At 32.9% G+C, this 17344-nt stretch overlaps 3 protein-coding genes across 3 annotated transcripts; 2 read left to right on the top strand and 1 right to left on the bottom strand.

The window, feature by feature from the left end:
• The first annotated feature begins 2242 nt into the window (after nucleotides 1–2242).
• On the top strand, nucleotides 2243–4528 carry LOC11429920 (NADH dehydrogenase [ubiquinone] 1 alpha subcomplex subunit 1). Its single transcript, XM_003626600.3, has 3 exons — nucleotides 2243–2418; nucleotides 2529–2622; nucleotides 4295–4528. The coding sequence occupies exons 1-2, from the start codon at nucleotides 2311–2313 to the stop codon at nucleotides 2613–2615; spliced, it is 195 nt and encodes a 64-aa protein (XP_003626648.1). The 5' UTR covers nucleotides 2243–2310; the 3' UTR covers nucleotides 2616–2622; nucleotides 4295–4528.
• Nucleotides 4529–6098: 1570 nt separating this feature from the next.
• On the bottom strand, nucleotides 6099–7853 carry LOC11425800 (uncharacterized). Its single transcript, XM_039828665.1, has 5 exons — nucleotides 7468–7853; nucleotides 7236–7385; nucleotides 6974–7156; nucleotides 6754–6924; nucleotides 6099–6677 (listed from the first exon to the last, which is right to left on the bottom strand). The coding sequence occupies exons 1-5, from the start codon at nucleotides 7717–7719 to the stop codon at nucleotides 6363–6365; spliced, it is 1071 nt and encodes a 356-aa protein (XP_039684599.1). The 5' UTR covers nucleotides 7720–7853; the 3' UTR covers nucleotides 6099–6362.
• Nucleotides 7854–10842: 2989 nt separating this feature from the next.
• On the top strand, nucleotides 10843–15908 carry LOC11428759 (uncharacterized). The gene is made up of 7 exons (XM_024772164.1): nucleotides 10843–10946; nucleotides 13766–13811; nucleotides 13898–14026; nucleotides 14163–14231; nucleotides 14331–14613; nucleotides 15011–15135; nucleotides 15258–15908. The coding sequence occupies exons 1-7, from the start codon at nucleotides 10843–10845 to the stop codon at nucleotides 15906–15908; spliced, it is 1407 nt and encodes a 468-aa protein (XP_024627932.1).
• The last annotated feature ends 1436 nt before the right edge of the window (nucleotides 15909–17344 follow it).

Here is a 17344-nt window from a genome sequence, read left to right as displayed (position 1 = left end):
GAACAGGGGAACTGATGATGAGGCACGAAGAAAAAATAGCAAAATTAATTTTAAGATTTTTTTATAAATTAAATAACACAACTTATGAGTAAATGATGTGGCACATTCCTAATGGATGACTGTGTAATCTTGCTTTACACAGTCAGTGTACCATAATTAAACTCTTATTCTTTTCACTTATTTCTTTATTCTTAGAAATAATCCGTCTTACCGATTTGGCTATTACTACTCTTATGATTATGATAATACTTTTCTCTAATTGTTTCAATTCCTATTCCAACAGCCTAATTAATAGTAACATATCTCTAGCCTAATTTAAAAGTAATCAAATTAATTTTTCCCCTCGTTTGATAGCCTAATTCAATAGTATTATCATAGGAGTTATCTAGCCTATATTTGGTGATATCAGTGACATTCGTTCACTACAATATCACAAGTGGTTTTTTTATCTCTCTTTTATAAAGACTTTTTATTTTTTTTTACATTTATAACATTATAGTTGGTCAATATCTGTCACCAAATATTATGTCATCCAAGTGCTAACCCATCCAAATATACAGTAAATGTCACTTTTCTATTACTTTTTTTTTTTTTGAAATGGTGTAGGTGAGTATTAGAGTAAATGTCACTTTTCTAGCTTAATAGAAGATGAATTAGGATTTGTTGATGCAGCGAAATAACACAGTTTCGCAGGGTTTTCAATAATAGCCATTAAATTTTTCCCCAAAAAAATAAAATAATAGCCATTAAATTTTATCGGATGCTACTATTACACTTTTGTCAAACTCATCCAATGGTTGGGATAACAACTGGGTGACATTTAATTTGAGAAAGGAGACTTCTTTCCCACCATAGGAAAGTCATTTTTTTATCATTAGATTGAGTAGTACCACCATTGTTATTATAGTCTATCCACACTATATTTTCTTCACATCATCTCTAACCTTAACATCAACATGGAAATCCAGAAGGACATGAAACATCACAACAAAACATCAACAATCAACATAACAACAACACACTCTTCTCTCCTTCGAAAATCAAAACAAAACAACATGGAAATTAGATGTTTTCTTTTATTGTTACCTTTATCTTACTTTTCTTCTATTTTCATCATACAGTATCTGCATTCATCTATACACCAAATTAAATTAGAATTAGATGTATCTGGATTTAAATTCAGATTTGATTGTTTGTACAAAAAAATCTTTATGTATATATAAGTGTGTCAAGTAAGATAGTATAGATGGAAGAATCCAATATTCCAATCAAGATTGATGATAAATCAGCAGGTGATGTAAAAAAAGATAAGGTTGAGATAGAAAAAGATCTGGAGATTAAATCAGTAGAGAAAGAGAATAAACATAAGGATGAAGATAAAGATGATGAGAAAAAGGAAAAGAAGGATAAGGAGAAGAAGAAGGAAAAGAAGGACAAACTGATGTAGAGGAGAAGGAACATAAGAAGGACAAAGATAAGAAGAAAAAGGTGGGAAAGAATCACAGTTTCAATGGTTAGTGAAGATAGTAAGATAAGAATCTAGTGTTGAGAGACTATTGTAATAGTGTGTTCTTTGTATGATCCAATGGTTAGAAAAGACTTTCCCATGGTGGGAAAGAAGTCTCCTTTCCCAAATTAAATGCCACCTAACAACTGTGTTGTTTTTTACAGCACTGAATCCATATTAAATAGAAGATACGATTTGCCGAAGAAATATTTTACTGCGCATTTCCACGGTAGGTATCTATATTCTACAAATCATGTGATTCTTTTTTTATAAGAAAAGAAACTGTTTACCTACTTAAATGAAAATAAAAAATCAATTAAATGTTTTCATATGAATTTGAAATTTATGTGAGTTTTTCAAAAATTCCCTGTTTTGGCAATTTCATCTTAAGAGAAGTGAAGAAAAAAAACGTCCCAAATTTATCGGTTTGAGTAGGCTTAAATAAGCAAATCAACCTTGTAAATTCGTGTGTTTTTGGTCTTCGCTCTTGTATCTTTTTTTGTTCTAAAACAAATACGTAAGTTATAAAATATTTTGGTATGTGCTATCATTATTTGTTACAAAAACATATATGTGGCAAACGGAGGATGATATGGCTCGCGACATGTAAGATAACAGACAACATATAAGATAAGGGGTGTAGGAACGAGAAATATAAAATAAAAGATGTGAAGTTGAAGAGTGTTTAGGCCCATTAAGTTGGGCTGGGCTTATATATGGAAAAGTGAGTGAGTCTTGAAGAAGGAGAGGATATACACATCAGAAAGAAAGAAGGAAGGGAATTGAAGAAGAGAAAGAGAGAGATGGCGTTGCATTGGTTGGAAGCTATGTTACCTTTGGGAATAATTGCTGGAATGCTTTGCGTTATGGGTAACGCTCAGTATTACATCCACAGAGCTGCTCACGGACGAGTATGTATTCTTCTTCATTCTATTCAATTCAATTCAATTCAATTGAATTTATCTGTTCTGTGTTTTTAAAATTAAAATTGAATTGAATTGGATCTGTTTTTTGTGGTCAGCCTAAGCACATCGGCAATGATTTGTGGGACGTGGCCATGGAACGTAGGGACAAGAAGCTCGTCGATCAAGCTTCTTCTTCAAATTAACAAACAGGTACCCTAATCCCCTTTCTTATATACAATTGAATTATCAATGGATCTGATTGCCAACTGTATAGAGGATTTTAACCACACTCTCGTTGCCATTACTGTTAAGCTTAGAGATGCAATCGCAATTTTGGTGTTTGTCAAACTAATAAATAATGAGTAAATAGTCACTTTGACTTTGCACCTCGTTGTCACTTTGGTCCCTCAGGATAAACTACAGAATAGTCCCTGAATGTGTAGACCTGTTATCAGTCTAGTCTTTACCTTTAAAAATTTCTGTTAACTGCTGATGTGTCATTCATAGGGACCAAATTGAAAATAAAAAAATATTTTTTATTAATAAAAAAACCAGGAAAAAAGAAAAGAATATTCATCATTTTCATCACCACCCTGCAAGACTGGCAGCTTCATGTAAAGCCAACCTCCAAGCCCCGTTTGATTCCGAATCTCCGATGCATCAACATTGTAAAACACTGGAAACACCACTAGTTCCTTGGCTTTAAAACATCCAATGATTTTGACAAACTGATGAAGGCACCATTTTGAGGATGCATAGGTTTTGGAGAACACTATTATGGCCATCCTAGACTTTTCAATTAATTTGAAAATGGTAGATGAAATTTGTTATTTCCATTGAAACTATAACTAGTATCTTCTCCTCTAAAACTAAGAACTAAATTGATAAGAAAATAATTGATAGAGATGAAGATGATGAGTATTCTTTTTTTGTTTTTTTATCATTAATAAAATATAATTTTTTTTACTTTCAATTTGGTCCCTATGATTGACACATCATCGGTTAACATAATTTTTTAATTGTAAGGACTAAACTGATGACAGATCTACCCATTCAGGGACTATTTTGTAGTTTATCCTGAGTCAGGGACTAAAGTGACAGCGAGGTGTAAAGTCAGGGACTAAAGTGACTATTTACTCAATAAATAATTGTCTTTCAGGATAGAATAATTAAATGTATTTTCGTATCCTAATTTATTGGTTTGTGGAGGAGTAAAGTGTTAAGCTTAACTTGTTGGATGAAAACATATGAATCATCTCTATGTCATGATCGTATTTTGTTTTTATATTAAGACAAAGCCCTTCTAAGTTTATAGGTACAAATTATAGTTAAGTTAGAGAGGGAGACTTCCAAAATGTTTAGGCATAGTGCCTTATTTGCATTTATATGAGAAACCATTAATCAGAAAACTAACTCACAGCCATTGCAAAAATGACAGACCATTCCAAAAGTGCTTCTTCAGAAATTTATCTATTCCAAACTAATTTTATTTAAGTCGCTCACTTACACAAGATCTTTTGAGCTTTTGAGTATCACTGAATGGTTATTCAGAGGGTTTTCTTCGTTGGATATTCTGAATCATAGGGATTGGCACAATAATTCTCCTTGATATCCTTCTTTTGGTCAGTGGTTTCATTAGGAGGATATCATTTTCTTCTTCTATATTTTGCATCTCTTTATCAGATATCCTTTATTGAGAGAAAAAAAAGAAAGAATTTGCAATATTGACGACTACAAGGACAATATTAGGATATTTTCATGTACATTGAAGCATATATCTGTGAGCTTTTTTTTGCAGTTGCGTTCCAGATTTGATTTTCTTTATGTATGAAATTATAAAGGTCAATTAATCAGATCATAATTTATATTTTTCCAAATGTAGGTTGTTTTATCTGCGTGCGTGAAGGGAATAAATTGCTTATATGATGCTCTCCAACTGTTCCATGGAAGCAGAGTAGATTGCTACAATTAAATTTCCATGTGTTTTCTTGTATGAAATTTGCCGTAAGCGTTATAATATACATATGCTCTAATCAATTGTTTTCTTTTAGTTGAACATGGTGAAATAGATATGCGATCTCTTTGTGATGCTTTTAAATCTTTGTTGCTTTTAAAATCTGTGCTTTGACATAAATCTTGGTATTTATGGGTTGATGATTAAGTATAGAAAGCAGCCTGTTATCCCAATCCTTGCCTTTATTTTAAATGAATCCCCATCCACACCTTCACTAAGCACAAAATTGGACAAAAGACGACACCATGGCAATCGATAATTTATGTAAGTTGGGTATCATAGATATTGGAAGTTTGAACGGAAGATATGAATGATATTATGAAATGTATACAGGAAGAGTAGGTTTGTGTTTTTGTAAGGGGTTATGAGGGAATAAGCTTTCATTGTAGTGATTTGATCTAGTTAAGTTACTCTGTTTGCATGATCCGCCAGTGTGTTAGTGTCACCTGAAATCTTGGGGCATCAACGCATCCTTTCATCATGTATGATTTTAGTTGACATGTCAAAACCCCAGTCGAACTTATGCATGGATGTTAAAATTGCTGCGATAATAGTTCAGTACATTTAACTGGTCCTTTACGATTAGTTTGCAAAACCCATGCCAAGACATTCTGTGCAGAAAAGCAGCAGTGTAGCTTGATTTTATGCTGACTCTTGTTGTATTGATTTCTTGATTAATATATGGGGACAGATTGAAGTTATTCAATATAGGTTACTTAAGTTTTATCGTAAAGGAAACGTTAATACAATATCGTGCCACACAGGTGGACACAATTATAATTACTTGAAGCGAAATGCAGACGACATGTATTTACAGAACGATACTGTTGGTGCAAGCAAAAAGAACCAAGGTTAATGAGGTGCCATCACTCAGCAATAGATTAGGAGCCACTTTGTCCAGCAATGCTAGACGCTGCTTTATCTAATTCAGTTATAAGCCATTTGCTATCTTCACTTAGACTCAATTTTTAAGCTTCCACTTCTCTCTTTGTAATCATATATTTAGCAAGACAATGCCAACATTAAGGCAGTGCACGTATCATATTAGTTTAATGATTTATTTGGCCTTACCTACACTAAATTTAGCGACAACCATTTTAGTTTTGATGATAGCGTGATCCTAACCACCCTAAGAATTATTTAGACTTAAGCCAATTCTAGGGACGAATATTTAAAAAATTACGGCACCAAAATCTTGAAATCTAAAAACTGAAGTACAAAGTTTCTGAATTTGATAAAATTAGAGGGTCAAAAATAAAAGTAAGCCATATAATAAAGAAGAATTTGTCAATTGTACCAAAGAAAAAAGAAGAATTCGTGAATTAATTAACAAGTAGATATACACCCTCCGTCCCTTAATATAGGCACTTATTGTTTTTTTCACATTTCTTAAGAAAAGTTGTCGGTGTAATTAATGTGTCTGTTTTGTGTGTTAATATTACGAAATTGTTCTTTATTTGTATGTGTATTAAATTTGACTTTTCATATTTCAAGACAAGATAATAGTATTAATTAAGGGTATGTTTAGGAAAAAAATAATAAATGCATCTAGTAATTTGAAAAGGGGTTTACATTTAGGGACAAAAATAAAATCAAATGAGTGCTTAGATATAGGGACAGATGGAGTATTTAGTTGGGAACAAAACACTAATGATTTTTTGGTTGAAGAAAACACTATGAATTAATGTATATTTCACAATGAATGCATGCATTGATTATGTATGTGATAATTTGAGGATGAGGATTACTGAAATTAAAAAACCCTTCTAATTAGGCTATGCTATATTAATGAAAAGGATGGATGTCCTTGTGAGCTTAACTCAATTGGTATGGACAATGCATAATATATGCAAGGTGCCACCACAAAAAAAAAAAAAAAAATGAAAAGGATGGATCATTTTGCATGTTGATCCGTAGGAAAAGCTCCACCTTGTGATTATGCATTCTGATCATGTTGTTGTCGTTGGGATACAGAAAATATTGATTTTGATTGCATCTGTTGAGTTGATAATTGGGAGCGTGGGGACAACATTAGAGGAATGATATTCCCATTTTGAGTTGTATCAATGGGTCCATAAAGATCAAGATCAGTGTCTTCTTCCATGCTTTCGTCAAAATGCATCACATCCTGCATTGTTAGCTGATGGTATTCCACAATTTCCCGTAGAAAACGATTTTCACGAGAATATACTTCATTCTCACTTGCCAATCGAGCTTTCTCTGCAAGAAGTGTCTCCAACTGAAGCCGGATCTAGACATTCATTCAGTACATATATATTATTAACGTAACAATAAATAAATTGATGATACATTGATATGATACATACCAGATCATCATCTGCACGGTTTTGTCCCTTCTCACGCCCTTCCTTGTCACGAAGTAATTTATTTTCTTCTTCTAGTTGAGCACACCGTGCTTTAGCGAAAGCTAAATCTGCTTTCACCGTCTTAAGCTCTCGGAGAAGTAACTTTGCTTTTGCAGCAGTTGCCATTGCCACCTGTTTGTTACAGACAGATAGAGAAATCCATCAGTTCTATATATGATCAATGCATGACCTGACTGCCAAACCAAAAAAAAGTTAGTTGGCACCTTACGTCGCGAGATGCCTTTAGTTGGGTTTCGTGGATAGACGAATGAGAATTCATGGATTGTTGTTGCCATGGATTCCAAATTAATTGATTTGAGTCTTCACATCCTTTTAGCTTACTCTCACCAATTGCACGACCATCCTAAAGAATTAATTAATTAAGACAAACATGCATGGAATTGGAATTCGACACATACAAATATACAATCAATATAATTCACCTGAGTTCGAGCACCCGGGGGGATATTAAAAGAGTATGATCTGAGTTTTTGGGTGTCATGATCATGATCGTCCTCCAAAATTTCTTTAGCTTTCTGTGCGAGGACTCCCCAGAAACCCGACTTGGAAGCATCCCCGTAAGAATCAAAGCTCTGCATGAATGCGATGGTATGTTATATATGTTATGAAGATAAATGATATGGTGCAATTAATTAGAGAGAATATATAATTAACCTTGGATCTGTGATGATTATCATGTTGAAGAGATGAATTATTAGAAGAAGAATTGAGTAAAGCAAAGGAATGAGAGGGATGACGACGAGAAGCAGAGGCTTTGATGGCCTGAGCAGCAAGGGAATTAGTATTGATAATTGGAGGAGCGCTATTTGGTTCATTATCATCTAACAATTCATGTCGCCCATTAATATTAATATCTTCCTTGAAGGTCGAACTCCTTGATACAACCTGCTTTCTCCTATATGCCATTATCAATCAACCACCGCAACCCCCTATTACAAAAACAAACAACTCTCTCTCCATTCAACTAATTTCTTTTTTCTCATCAACCCAAATAACTAAACCCAGATTTAACGCACAAGTGTGTGGTGCTTAGGATTCGTAGTCATTAGTAATCAACCCTCCTCCTTTCTCTTTTCTTTTTTGGTATTAATTACTTAAATTGACGTACCCATAACAAAACTGGATATTTGCGTAATGGTACCCATGAAACAAAATTATATTAAAGTTAATTAAACTCACTTTTTCTAAGAAAATTTTGTATTCACCTAAAAATAATAGTAATTTAATACAAAATATAATGTGGTGTCTAATTATTAGATGTTTGGCATTGTGTCTTTGTGAGCTTAACTTCGTTGATAAGGATAATGTATAATACATGCAAAGTATGGGGTTCGAATTCTAAACACCACAAAAACAAAAACAAAAATTATTCGGTACTGTACTCAACAAATCGAATAATTTTTTTGTTACAAAAAAAAATTACAAGTTCTCGTTTCAATTTATGTTAGATATGAACCATTGATAAAAATCTATTGGTTTTATTTTTGTTGTCTACCGGTGAGGGACTTAATTGATATCTCACCCTAGAATTCACCGACTAAATAATACTACCTCCGGTCCTATTTATAAGAGAAATTTAGGTCAACAAAAGTGAATGTATTTGGACTGAATTTTTAACTAGATACATCAACTTTTGTTGACCCAAAATTCTCTTATAAATAGGACCGGAGGGAGTATAAAGAATGGGATGTATTATTGCATATAATTGTTTTTCTTCTAAAACTATATTGTTTTATAGGTTAGCAGCAGTATTATTTTATTTTATTTAAGAAAACAATTAAAAAGATGAAATTAATTAAAAGAAATTTTTCAGATTGGTTTGATAAAATATGGTTAATATAACTAATTGAGAATTAGCCATGTGTACTGCACTATCTATGTCATATGACCCACGTAGTGAAGTTATAGAGTGTGTTTGACGTGCTAGAAAATGAAGGACATAACAGTAAAACTTCTATTATACGATGTTTGATTTGTAAAACTGTTTCTGAGACATGACAATCCGGACACAAGGGACATGACAAAAACATAAATTTTTGTCCTTTGCTAAACCACATCACAACTTTTTGTCCCACATACAAGTTATCGAAAATACAAAATAATATTTTATCCACAAAAAATCGTTTAAGACAAAAAATTATTCAATACCATAAAAGTTTATCTTGTGCTGTGTTGTTGTCTTGTGTTGTTCTTTCCTTTGTTGTTCTCTCGGTACATACTATTTAGCAATTTTTATTTTTTTTTTACAAAACTATTTAGCAAATCTAATACACAGGTAATAAACTTTTTTTTTTTTGTTACAAAATTTATGCTATTTTTAATGTTAATTCTGCAATTATGAACAAAAAGTAGTCTCACACGCATATACAAGTTCACATTCTTCCATTACAATCATTACACATAAATTGGAAGAATATGGATATGTGTATAATTGCATAAATTAATTTATATTTCCCTTTATTTTATTTATTTTGCATTTTTTTTATTATATATCCTGTTTTTATTTTTTTTACAAAATTATATACTCTTTTCTTCTATTGTTCCTCTTTCTTGATATGTTTCAATTATCCGCCTTTTCTTTGAGTGTTTCTCTCATTCAAAATCTATCATTATTTGTTTTTGTTATATACTTTCTCCGTTATAATATGAACGTTGTTTAAGATTTTTACACATAAATTAAGAAAGTAATAATGATGTCAAAAGACTCATGTTTAGGCTGTGTTTTGTAACACAAATAAGCTAGCTTATAGCTTTTTGAATTAACTTATAAGTTTGTTTGATAAAATTAGATGTGTTTAGTAATAAGCTTTTCTCATGAACTTATAGTTTTTTGTGAGAAGCTATTTCAAGTAACTTTTGAACTTATAGCTTTTAACTTTTCATATTTTCTTTCATTTTTAACCTTTAATATTATTTTTTGTAAAATTTACTGCCCACGTTCTTTTGTTGTTGTTGAAGGATCTGCCCACGTTTTTGCTTTCTTAGTTACTCTATTATTTGATTTTTTTTCAATTCTTTCTTTTTACGTTGATATTTTTAAAAAAAATTCTAGTTCTTTGAAATATTGTTTCAAAATGGAGACTTTCTACTAAATTTATATATTCAATCTATCATTTTTTTTTCTTTTAACTTATTTACTAATTCAAATAAAAAGAAATATTTTTTCATAGATAAAATGGAGACTGTATATGAATATGCAGTCAGATAAAATTTGTTAAATTTGAACATCAATTAAATTCATATATCAAATCAATTATTTTAAAGTTAAAAATACTTTGAAATAAATTAAAATATTTAAGATAAAAATATAGTTAAAAATATTTATAAAAAAAAATAAATTAAACATACGTGTACTTATGTCATTTTATATAAATCACTCATTTTAAAAGCTATTTTTACCAAACATTTTAATTTCAAATAGCTAGCTTTTCAGCTATCAGTCATCAGCTATAAGCTAGTTATTCAGCTAGCTTATAGCTTATTTTTTAATAAACATAGCCTTAGAGAGTTGGTGGAGGTACCTTGAAGCAATTTAACACTTAAGTTAGTGTCTCTATGAGGCAACTCAAAGGGAAAATTGTTGTTGACACATCTTGTTAGGCTGAAAATCACGAGTAAAATACCAAAATATCTCCTCGGTAGTTAACTGCCTGAAGCGTCCTGAAGCCAAGACAGAGGCAGTAGCTTTATTTCCTAAACCTGTAATGTGTTTCAAACACAAAACACAACATATGTACCAATTTTTTTTTACGCATAATGGTTCAAATCACAAAACAAATATTGGCACAAATGCACAACTTAATTAAACCAACATTTTTACCATTAAACAAAGTAAAAATCCCAATGAAATGAAAACTAATGTCATCAAAATACAAATATACAAACCAATGTCATCAAAATACCAAAACTAAAAAACAAGTCCTAAAAAACGAACTAATGTTGGTCTTGGTCCTGTTGATGCTGTCAGTGCCCCCTCCTCGGCATGTGGCCTCGCCTCCTGGCCAATATCGGCGTGATCTGCTCTTTAACATGGCTCATGGCCTGAAACCATTGCTGAGGGCTCATGACCTCCTCCAGGCCCATCTGTGCATCAGAGTAGGCAACAACGCCGCTAACCATGTCATAGATATCAGGTGAGCTTCTCGCCTCGTACCGCTCCCACTGCTCTGCAATGATCTGCTTCTCATTTGGAGGCCTCGGAATATCTCATGAAAGAAGTGGAAAAATGTGAGGGTGAGACACAACGGTGTACCATCGTACATAGCCATCTGTCATATGCCATGTCTGCTCTCATGCATGCTCACCCCAATCGACCGCCTTAAGCGTGTGAGTGCGGAAGTCGACGAAATCCTGCACAATCTGAGTCGGTGACAGCTCTACAACATCTGACGGATGTCTAGGGACGGACTGGACGTATCCGTACTGCCTCAAAACCCTCTCGGGCAAGTGACGGTACACCCTACGATCACCGCACATAATCTAGCATGAATATCAGAATACCCCCTCGAAAGCCTGAAAGTCCATGTGCTCTTCGTACGGCCTCCAGCATACGTCAGCAAACATAATAAATCAAACAATGACCGATACATGACCCCCTCTCCATGACCTTTCTGATTCTTCCACCTCACCGCAACCGGTAAGTTTTCAACATAGTTGGTGTTTGGATCAACAACATAAAACTTATGAAAGTGCGCCAAAAATCATGCATGCACAAACCAAACAAATCACATTTATAAATTATTACGCACGGAAAATATAACAAAAAAATAAAAGTTAACAAAAAAAATAAAATATAAGTTTTCTTACAGTGAGCAGTGTCACGCTTCCCCCAATTTGTCTGTCTCCAGGAAAACAGATCTCAGCTAACTCGTTGTATAGGTATGCAAGTGTCAACAACAATTTTCACTTGTGTGCCTGAGCCTTATGAAATGTGTCAACAACAATTTTCACTCAAAGGCAGGTAACTCTTACTTTTATCTAAAAAATCAGAGGTTATTCCTGTAAAAACAATTTACTCTATCCGTCTCTAAATAATAGTTGTTTAAGGTTTGTGCACGATTATTAAGAAAATGATTAATTGTGTTGATTTTAATGTAAAATAAGTATCATTTACAAAAACACATTTATTAATTGTAGTTAGTGGATTAATTAAGTTACTCCCTCCGTCCCTAATTATAAGACCCTTTTGAGAATTTTTTTTGTCCCTTTTTATAAGACCCCTTTGTTATTTCCAACTACATTAATTATTTCTTTACATACATGCCCCTATTTATTATACATCTTTTTCTTCAATCAACAATAAATAACATGTTGAAAACATAAACTAACCTTCTTTCTTAAAGGATAAAATTGTAAAAACAATAGTGATTACAAACAACTTTAATACAAATATCCACTATCTTAATTCCCGTGATTTTGGCAAAAGGGTCTTATATATAAGGACGGAGGGAGTAAATGAAATTTAATAAATAAAGGTATAATAATGGAAAAAGATAATAAATGCTGCATTGATATTCTAAAGTGACAATTATTTTAAGAAAAATAAAAAATGCTAAATGATAATTATTTAGAGACGTAAGGGGTATAAGATTAGAGATGTCCGCCCTCTTAAAAAAAAAAGATTTGAGATGTCGCTTACTTATGAACATAATTTTAGTTCATATATGTTACATGACATTCAACATGAGAGTATTGACAATCTTAACATTAAAAAATATTAAATATGAAATTATGAGATTCAGTTTATTTTTATTTTATTTCATTTCAATCTCAATTATCTATCTACACCTTTCTCATTCAGAACATACATTTTTTATTTTTCACTAGCTTCAAAAACAAAAAGGATGGCTTTGACTTGAGAGAAGAATTTTTTTGTGCATGTGAGAAGTGTGATCCTATGTTTAATTTCAACAAGTTGATTTGATGACAAATTAGTCTCGATATTTTCTTCTTTTGGCTATGTTATTATTGAAAAAGAAGAATCCGTGATTTGGTTCCCCGTAAGAATTATTACGGGATCATGATCATATTATTACTAATTAATTCACATAAACTATAGTACTTCTGCCTCAGTTATTGTTTAAGCATTTTGATATCTCCCAAATACAGTAAACACGGTATCTTACCTTTTCAAAAGTCTTGTTCCATACATTTAAAAAAACATTGATCCATTTTCTAACATGCCGATGTACAATGACCAGGTTGAGGTGGGTTTTAGTTAGAGTTCAATTTTAATTTTAAAGAGTACTACATATTTTCATAAAATTTGATTTGTGTGGTAGGAAATTGCAAAAGGTGGAGGGAGAAAGGAGGAGCCCACGTATATCTTGCATGATAGATAATGTTCATAGTCTTGCATTTCGTACAGAGGACAAAAAGAGGACAAAACTAAGGCCACCTCAACAACATCTCACTGCTTCAACAAATCAGGTTTAATCTCGTTTACATTACACACACGCATACACTACATTTTTTCCTTATCTTAGGTCGGTTTTACTTACTTAATTATAAGTCATTACAGGGTGTGAAACATGAAGATATTAAAAAGAAAAACGTCAGTGGTTAGTGAGATCTTCTAATTTCGTATCTACATTGCATGTATACCATATGATGATTCAAACTATAAATTGCCACACTAGCTATTATATTCAAACTTGTGATTCATTTAATTAATTTATTGTGCTTGCATGTAGTAGACGACCAACCATCAACTCTTTTGCCAGAGAAACAAATACTTGAACTGGTCCTCGACACTTTACAAAGGTGTTAGTTAGCTTTAACTTTTTCCTGTCACAATCAGAAAACCTTAATATAATTGTGTCTTGTATAAAGGTTTGATTTTGTATGTATTGAGTTAGTGTGATAGATAGACTGTAATGGTGTGGTCAAACAATTTTGTCATGTGATTGAAATTTTAAACTCATAAAGAGTGAATATATACTTTATGACACAGGAAAGACACCTATGAAATATTTGCTGAACCGGTTGATCCAAATGAGGTTTGTGGTCCTAATTATTCACTGTATGTTGTGGATTCATGAAATTCTCCTTTTAACTCATATTATTATGTATTTTCTGGGAAAAGGTTGAGAATTATTATACAATTGTCAAGCAGCCTATGGATTTTGGCACTATGAGGGCTAAACTACACGAGGGAATGTATAAGACTCTACAACAATTTGAGGTTGAAGTTTACAAACATTGGTCATGCAATGTTAGCTCGTTTGATTGTCTCCTTTATAAATAATTGCTTCCTTCAGTAGCAATTGTAACATTAATTAGCAGCATGCATAGTGTTATATATTATGCTTTCATCTAATGCAATGTTATTTGACCGAACCATTATGCAGCATGATGTTTTTCTAATATTCAATAATGCGATGAATTTTAATCCTCCCGGTACCATATACTTCAAACAGGTATGGCACAAAATGCTTCTGAATATTTTACCCCCAAATTTCACTATCAAATATTTAATTCTCTTGATGAAACAATTTTTCTACCATATCAATTTGCAGGCCCGTGTTATAGGTGAGTTGGCTAAGAAAGTTTTTGATGTATTAAGAACCGATCCTGAGAAGTTTGAAATAGAGTTCTCAGAAACAAGGCAGCAAGTGGGTAAAAAAAACCAAAGAGATTTTACGGATTCAACACACGTTAAATCCAATAAAACAATTATTGAAGTCCCCTCACATAATGTGTCATGTTCTTCCCATGTTACGTCTAGCCGAAAAATTGCCAAGACAAGTTTTCATGACACCTCTAAGCATGATCATGCTAGAGATGTAGAGGTTCATACAGGTATGAGGAAATATCTGAAGAAATTTTAATCGTAGCATCTTATTTAGTGTTGAAATTCAGTATGGTGAGCTAAAATTAAGTATGAATGTAGTGATATTATTAGCTTTCATATGTGTTTCTAGAGCATCTAAACTTCTTCCCCTTGGTGAATTGTATTTTACTTACAACTTTCTACTACTAAGTTTGGTATTATACAAGGCAATCATGCACTTCTTCTAACATTCCAAAGGTCTAAATCTGAAAATTTGAAAACCTCCTATGAATATTTTTCATCCAAAGCTTAGTGAAGCTCAATTGAAAAGCTTGTTATTGCGAAAAACACTAACCTCGTAATAATTTGTGTAGTGGTAGTCTTAAATGTGAAATTTTGACGACTTACAATTTTGTTATTTATCAGGTAACAAAGACATTCACATATGTACATCTGTTGCAGTTGATAGGCATTGTACTTATCGACGTTTTTACCGGGACGAGCCAATAGTTTCAACAATATATGATGATAGATTAAAACTACTTGAGCATGTGAGTTGTTTTTGCTCACAATGTCTTTTTCGTCAATGCAATTTTGCAAAATGCATATATTATGGTTCGCATAGATTAATTATATTGTGTTTTTCTTATTATTATGTCTACTCTTTGTATAGGTTAGTCAACAAGATAATGGCTACAAAGATAGCTTGATGTTGTTTGTTAAAGATTTAGGACCTACTGCCCAAAATATAGCTAAAAGAAAATTACTTGGATGTGAAATTCGTACTGCATCCGCTTTTTCTCCTGCAAGCTATATGTCGATGTCTCAAAATCCCTTGAATAAAATGAGAAGCTTCAAGGGAAAGACTAATCTAGAGATTGACGGTGAAGGAAAAAAGATTGAAGGGTCTTCTTGTTCTAATTATCTAGATTCAACTAATTGTGTAGAAAAATTTAATCGCTCTAATTGTGGATCCAAAGAATCTGACAAAAAGTCTAGGACGACATTGGACAAGAATCAAGAACAACTATCACTGTCAACTCAAGATAAATGTCAAACAAATATTTTAGAGTCAAGGTTAGAAAGCAATTACAAACTTCCACCGCGACCCTGGCTCTTGGTAAGTAATGAATATGTTTCACATTCCAATCAAGATAAAATCTATATGCAAAAATCAACTGCAGAGTGTGTAATAGGTGAATGTGAAAATACAGAAGCACAATGTTCAACTGTACCATTGGCTTCCAATTTTGTTTTCAATCTTCCATATTTGAAGACACGTCTTGATCAGATAGACTCCTCAGAACAATACAAACTCTTATAGTATCATTCTATTTCAAGAAGAGACCATCTCAATTGAGGTTTCAATGAGATTTAATTTGTAATCATACTATTACTTAGTAAACTACTCTTCAAAGTCACGATCAATATTCATAGTTATCTAATATCTAGTGTATTCTATTTGGGAACCAAGTGTGGTTCCCAAAGTAAACAACCAAGTGTGGTTCTCTTCTTCACAGTGGCGGATCTTAAGTTATTTTGTTGGGGGTGTCAAAAAAGAATGTAATATATCATTTCAGAAAGGATCTGCAAGTAATCAATAGTTCCACCAGTTGGGATCTTTTAAATGTAGCGTGGGGGAGCCGGTTCAAGTCTTCCCAGGGACATTTTTTTGACAAAAATATATATAATATACAGAAGAAAAATTAAAAGCAAGAAGCGATATGACTTGAACCAGCGCCTTGCTTATATATGCCTAATATAATATACATAGCATAGTTGGGGGATGCCATGATCCACCCCTAGTTCTTCTAACAAAAACTAAACCAAATGAAGTGAATTGGACTCCAATCTATAGCAAACTAATTTGCCACTTCTTCAACCAATGGGAGAGCTTTCTTCATTCACAAGTTTTCTTCTTTTTTATTTTTGGAGGGAAAGTTTTCATATGGATAAGAAAGCATGTCTTAATGAGAAAGAAAAGAAGATTTTGCTTTATCAATGTGCGCCCTATTCAAGTGGTGGTGATGCAGGTTGATTTGGTTGGCTTGTTTTGATTTGTTTGTGTTCGAGCCGGTTCGCTTTGTGCTACTGTTCCGCCTATTCTTTGTCTTTGGATTTTGACATCGGGTTATTGGTGGGTCGAGTTTTTGGACAGGTTTATGTGTCTGCTCCGGTGGGTTCGTGAGTTGAGGGGTGCCTTTTTGACTTGTGTCGGGAGTCTTGTGGGCCAATCGCTTTTGATTCCAGGTCGGGAGCAAGTTTCTGACTCAGGTCCTTTTAGGTTGTTGTGATGTCTCCTCCGATAGACTGGAACTTGAGTGGTGGTCAAAGTTGAACGTTTGAAGCAAAATCACTATCAGGCGTCGAATTGATCATTGTTGACAGTGTTGGTTCTTTGAGGAGTTGTTGTTAGGGGATTCATCATTTTCAGGGTGCTAGTGGTTTTTCTTTGGGGATTTTTGGTGTTTTTATTTTCTCTTTTGGTGTAATACTTGGGATTTAGTCCCCTTATATATATATATATATATATATATATATATGACAGGATCCGTTGGCACCAGGTGTCAATGAATTCGTTGACACCAAATATCAACCGTCTATATTTTTAATCCAAAGGTCCATAATTAATCTACATTTCCATTTCTTGAGATCCTTTTTTTGAGTCGCATACTTGTAAAACTCAAATTGAAAGCATGGCCTCCTGATATTCATTGTTTTCTTCTGGACAGCTTGTAGATTAATTATCCCCACACACAC

This window comes from Medicago truncatula, chromosome 8, assembly GCF_003473485.1.
Source record: "Medicago truncatula cultivar Jemalong A17 chromosome 8, MtrunA17r5.0-ANR, whole genome shotgun sequence".
Lineage (NCBI taxonomy): Eukaryota > Viridiplantae > Streptophyta > Magnoliopsida > Fabales > Fabaceae > Medicago > Medicago truncatula.
This window is presented reverse-complemented; position numbering and strand designations above follow the sequence as displayed.